Source organism: Toxorhynchites rutilus, chromosome 3 (genome assembly GCF_029784135.1).
Source record: "Toxorhynchites rutilus septentrionalis strain SRP chromosome 3, ASM2978413v1, whole genome shotgun sequence".
Lineage (NCBI taxonomy): Eukaryota > Metazoa > Arthropoda > Insecta > Diptera > Culicidae > Toxorhynchites > Toxorhynchites rutilus.
The window spans coordinates 212,320,603-212,326,602 of record NC_073746.1 but is presented as its reverse complement, the minus strand read 5'-3'; the positions used below and the strand labels follow the sequence as shown (position 1 = coordinate 212,326,602).

Here is a 6,000-nt window from a genome sequence, read left to right as displayed (position 1 = left end):
CCGGGACTTTCCAGCCCATGTAGTAGAATCATATCATTGGAAGCGGCCTGCGTCATTGGCTATGACGTTTGCACACGCAAGGTTGCCTCTTTGTCCCGAATGTCAGAATGTGGAAGTAACAGTGAAGCACGTCGTTTTTGTCTGTCCAGGTGCTGCCTACCCTTGATGCTAGAATTATTAAGAAGGAAATGTGTCGTCACGAAAGTATCTGGAATGACGTGAACAGCGCAATAAAACAAATCATGTTTGAGCTACAGCAGAAGTGGAGGGCTGATCAGCGCGTTGGCAATGTCTGATTATGGAATGGAATGTTTTATTCCAAATAAATGTATCTCGTTGAGTTTGTTCGAAATCTGCCCCCGTGATGTTTGAATTGATTTGAGTGACTATTATACATTTTGTAAGCTGTGTATTGATGTATTAAAAAAAAAAGGTGACGTTTTTTCATAATATTTTTATTTGTTAGATTTTATTAACATTATTTATATTCATCTGAATGAAGTGTTACAATGCGTGTTTGTTTTTCGTTTCACCAGGCTCGCAGTGTATTGTTGCTATTTGTTCGTTACAAAGAAAGTATATACTGTTCTTGACTTTTGATGTATAGTGTTGTGTATTTTTGAGGGGGGTATTATATATTACGTTTTGAACATGGATCTTCTGCTTGCATGCTTTTGTGATATTTAGTTTGCAGAGATTGTATTGGTTTTCCATCAGAAGTTTTTGCGCTATTCTTTATATCACCATTAACTCGGTTTGTTTGTTGTATTTGTTCAGAACGTGAATAAATAGGATACATTTCGCCCATTTAGGAAACAAAAATCAATGACAGCCCATATAAGGAAGTAAACAGTGTATACGTGATGTATACGGGAATTGTAGTTCTGTATATTTATTGTAACCATTGTCACCTATGTAAGCAATTGTCCCGCAAGACGGAGCTGTTGAAATTTTTCGTTCAAGAAACACGTAGGGGAATACTGTGCATTGACAAAGGACACGGGAAATTAGATTCGGTAATTCCGACCGCATAGGGGGTGCCGTGAAGGCATACTTTTTGAGGAGCTTCGTTTCCCTGTTTGGATTAGTAAGACGGCGCTGGAGGAATGAAATCCCACCGGTAGAAACATTGATCATGCAAAAGTTGTTAAATCGTTACATCGAAATAGTTGACACGTTGAATATTCGTTTTCAATCACATATATTTCGAAGATTATGAAATCCATAAACTTAATGGAACTAATTTTGATCATTGTTCTGATATGATTTCTTTGTTCTGTTGTTAATTGTTCTAGTTAATCACTATATTGTTTGTTGTTGTCATTGTCATCGTTTTTTGTTGTTTGTTGTTGTGTGCAATTGTTTCAACTGATTTGTTACTGTTTTGTATTTGTATTTTTTTCCTTATGTTAATATGTATTTTATTAAGTTGAGTAGAGGGATTACAACTATTGCGACCGAAAAGATAGCTATAGATAATAAAGTAAACCAAATGAATGGATCGTCACGTTGTTACAAAATTTCTGATTTTTTCGTTTTTTTTTAATAGTAAAGAATTTATTTACAATTGGTTCGTTCATAATAAAGAAAGCGGGTATATGATACATTATAATACTTGAAAACTACCGAAGGAAGCAGCATGGCTAGGAAACAGGCCCTAATGTGTGTCTGAGTGTGTTAAATTCGCATGAACTCAAATGGATTGTTCTGTAAACGTATGTTGAAAATATGGATTAGGATACTTATTGTATAGTATTTATTATTTTCATATCACTTTCGCTCAGTTTGTTGTTTGCATGTTCTTATGGTTGTCGAAAAGAGATGTCATAAATATCAGAAATAATTTCTCCTGTCGTCGCTTCCATGTATGGCCTTAGAAATATTTTAGAAACACATGCTACAAAGTTCCTAGCAAGTCTATTTTTTTTAGAATTACCCGATTGAATTCTAATGATAGTTTATTATATTTACAACATATATTCGTTTGCTTATTCTCGTAAAATTAAAGATAATTGGATGTGTTGTTTGTAAGTTTTAATAACCTTTTCTCTCGAGTTACTCACCTACCGCTATCCACTTTACACTTTAATATATGAATCACAGAGACATAAACAATACAGTTTTAGAGCCTTTTTCTCGCTTAGTCGTAATTGTCTTGTTTTCTTATGTTTCATTTAATTCATTGTTTAATTGTTCAATTTGATTTCTAGCTGCTTGAGATTAATTCACATATAAGAAGTCTTGTACGTTTTGGGGTTTAAAAAGCATCTAACTCGTCGAACGTAATTGCAAGAACTTCAACGCAACCTGGATGTAACAGGTTTCAAATTTCATCTACATTCTTGTAGTCTTTAAGTTGTGTTGCGTTCAGGTCGCAACAGCTTAGTCCGTGGAATTTCGGCGACATTTCCGTTCGTAAATAAAAAAGAACAAAACCAACCCGGACTCATATAAATGTGTTCGTACATGTCGCACATAGTTAGATTGTCCAAACTTGCACCTTTTCCGCTACCACACACCAAGAGGCCCGTTCGTAATAGGACGAGACTATGTGCAGGCTGGTCACATGATGGTTGATTAGTGCGTCCAGTTCCCCCTCTCGGAACACATGGTAGTAGCGATGGTGGGTCGCCGCACCACCCACCGAAGGACTGTCTAGTGAGGCCGAACTGTTTGAGTGGGCCCAAGATTCCACACTGGCATGCGAATCGATCGATGATTTGTTTGTACTGGCTATTTTGTTGCTGTTGGAAGTTGTGCTAATTTCTTCTACGCAGGTTGTGTCTCCTCTGCCCGATGGTTGTTGTTGTTCAGCGGTGTCCCCCTGATTGTGTCTGTTGCTACTACAGGTAGAATGACGCCCGCATTTGCTATGATGAGAGTCTCCACTTCTATCCTCGCCCAACTGAGAACAGCTTAGATTTATCGTGTTGTGGGGTAAACTATGTTTACAGCTATTTAACTGGCTATCCTTCGTACTATTATTGTTACTGATGTTACTACCTAGTGTTTCTATATCAATGTTTTGAAGATGCTCTTCCGAGCTATCTTCTTCCTGTATCAATAAAGCTGTATCTTTCGTCATTTCTGCATCGTCTTCGTCCAGTTCCGGTATGATGACAAAGTCATCGTTTTTGCTGATGCTCTTCTTGCCTGCCCTTATTTCGTAGAAGTTGTCAACATCGTGGTGCTGTTCGTTTTCGCCAGAAGTCTCATTAAGCTCCTCGTCGTCGTCTGTTTCTTCCTGGATGATGGGCGTCATCGAAGAACCGTAGCTTGGACCAAGCGAATCGTTGCTACCGCAAAAACCACTGGACCCCAAATGACTTAGATTGGCGAGCATAAGCCGTCGTTCTCTCAGTTCTGCCCGTAGTTGGTTCAGATCTCTCAGATCGCCGTTCAGCTTTTTCAAGTATGGATCCGTAATTTGCACATCCGCGAGGGAAATCGTCTTCTTCTGAAATCTACCATCACCGAAGATATCATCGTCGTCCTCGAAGCTGCTTTCATTGCGCTGGTTTTCACTGTCCAGTTCTTTCAAAAGTTGAGCGCTCAGTTTTTCGGCAAAGTCTACCAGATGTTGTCGACAGGAGGTGTCATCGCGTTCGTCTACGTCTTTGGTGCTTTCGTGTGAGTTCGTGGACGTGGGCCCATTGAGCAGTGGGTGTTTGGTTTCACTTTCCCGTATCACCAGCTCGACTGCGTCTTCCAGCTTGTGTGCAACCACCGCAGCTGCCTCCACCAGTGGAGGTATGGAGGTGGTTCCTCCCGATTGGTTGGGTTGCGGAACAAGTGCCGGCAGGGGCGACACCGATGGCCGCAAAGCACTAATAACGCTGTCTATCGAATCAGGCGACGAAGGCTCACTAGAATCACTGTCCAGATCGTCCGTTTCCGGATTGAATAGCTCTAGGGAGAGCAATTTTGGCACGACAGGAGTAGCTGTTTTAGCGGAGGACTGTTGACGAATAATTGGATAATTACCGCTCTTACGGAACTTTGGAATCGGGGGCAAATCCTTGATTTGCTGTCGGGTAATTTTCTGAACCACTGGTTTCGCTGCAGTCATCGGTTTAACTTTGTCGGAAATGGTATTACTAGTTGCGATTATACTGCTGCCGGAAGCTGGTTTCGTTTTGGAACCTTGCGTACAAGCTGAAGCGTTTGAAGGCGTAGATTTGTTATCGTATGTTGCGCTATGTACAGATGGTGATAATGTTGAATTTTCTTCAACCTTAGGCAATAACCAAGTTTCTTCGAAGGTAAATTGGCTCAGCTCGGTTCCGGTGTTCACGCCGTTGCTACTTTCATTGCTCGCGCTGAGTTTTGTGCGTGGGGGAGCAGGCGAGTGAGCGGGTGTAGGACAAGGCATCACTAGGGGAGATGTCGGTCCTGAAGGCATTCGGGATGTTCCTGGACCGAAACTATCGCACGTTCCGCCGTTATTCTGCTGCTGCTGTTGGTGTTGGTCTGGTTTCGGAATGAAAATCACAGATGCAAAACTGTCCTCAGATTCAATGCTGGTGTCGCTCTGTAAGCTGCTATCCTTGGATGAGTCTGTGGTTTTGGAAAAAGCGAAACGGTGAAGGTAAGAAACACATATTAATAACACAGCAGCTAAAGATAGGAAGCGTTTTGTGGTTCTCAAAATAAGCTAAGCAACTAACAATCATTTACAAAATTGCTTGTTCCAATTCTACACTAGGTATAAAGCGAACTGATAATAATGAATATAGTTGATGTACAAAGCTACGCAGTTCAATTGTGTTTAGGTTTTTACATTTCTCTAATGCTTGTGAGTGTTAGCGTGAGCGTTTACATGTTTATTTATAGTTACAAATTTATACATGCAAAATACAGCTCATTTGAACAATCTACATATATAATTTTGGCAATGTATCGAACAATGTATCGAAGGCCGATAGCATTTAATCGATTCACTTTGATCCAATAAGTAGATAACAGAAGCTGTTGTAAATGCTTGAGTTAATCGTGAAACCGAAAATAAACGTAAAAACGAGACGCATTGATTAGTCGGTAAGACTTTTTCGTGTGTGGGTTAAAATTTATGAAATTTTGATTGAAACTAGCTAAGAGTGTAATATTTACATTGGCAGAATTACATCACAATGTGTCAAGTGGGGGTTGACATGGCGTTGGAGCGAAACAGAATCCACCAAAAAAAATGTCATGGTCCCAGAGATGGATTGGAAAACGCCTGGGATTGACCCAGCGGCAGAAAACCGAAGATAGCTGACTGGGTGAAGGCCAGGCCAGGTCTGTTTAAGCGTCGACCGAACCCTCCGACGCGCGATGCGGTGATGAAGGCAGATGTTTCTATCTGGTTTGTCTAAAAAACCGGTGCAATAAATGAAACACGGTCGCCAGAAAGCTGTACCGACAGTGGCTGACGAAAACATGGTGCGTCGTGATGGAAGACAAGACTTACATTAAGGTGGGCACAGAGCAGTTACCGGGGTGGAGGTTCACGTTGCTGGTCCTGAGTCCTGAGGAAGTATGGGGGAAGGTGGACAAACTAACCAAAAGGTTTTTGGTTTGGCAGGTCATTTTTGCATGCGGCAAGATGAGCCAGCCGTACTTCACGACGGGCACATCTACCGGGACGAAAACAAAAAAAGTGAAGTCACTCTCCCATCGAGGGAGATGACTCCTCACATTCTCGCTGTTCTGGGCCTTGGTATTATTCCCAGACTACTCCTATCTCTCAACTCGACACCAGTTCCAGGGTATGACCACCGATGCAGATGGAAGTTGCTTTATGTACTCTTCCGAAGTTGGTGTTGGTTTGTTGCAAGCAAAAAATCAACAAAGCAGGAGTTCATGGACTTCCTTACGAAGTATTCCAACAGCTTGTCAGATTCATTCTTTGCTAGGGGAATGGACCAGCTCAAGACTAGGTGCTGGTACTTTGTAGCAAACGATGGAAACTTCGTGCGTTTTTTGAGCAGTTCCTCTTCTGCTGGTGAATCCTTTTTCTTT

The 6,000-nt window shown here is 41.3% G+C and overlaps 1 protein-coding gene across 10 annotated transcripts in view; it reads right to left on the bottom strand.

Annotated features, from left to right (window-relative positions):
• Positions 1–462: 462 nt before the first annotated feature.
• The window catches only part of LOC129775927 (uncharacterized), a 57,332-nt gene continuing 51,794 nt past the window's right edge, over positions 463–6,000 (bottom strand). For 9 of the 10 annotated variants that reach the window (XM_055781195.1, XM_055781199.1, XM_055781197.1 and 6 more), the window contains exon 7: positions 463–4,557. In XM_055781195.1, the coding sequence (XP_055637170.1) occupies positions 2,480–4,557 (2,078 nt within the window). In that variant the 3' untranslated portion in view covers positions 463–2,479. The remainder of the gene's footprint in view (positions 4,558–6,000) is intronic. The other variant, XM_055781203.1, reaches the window with a different exon arrangement.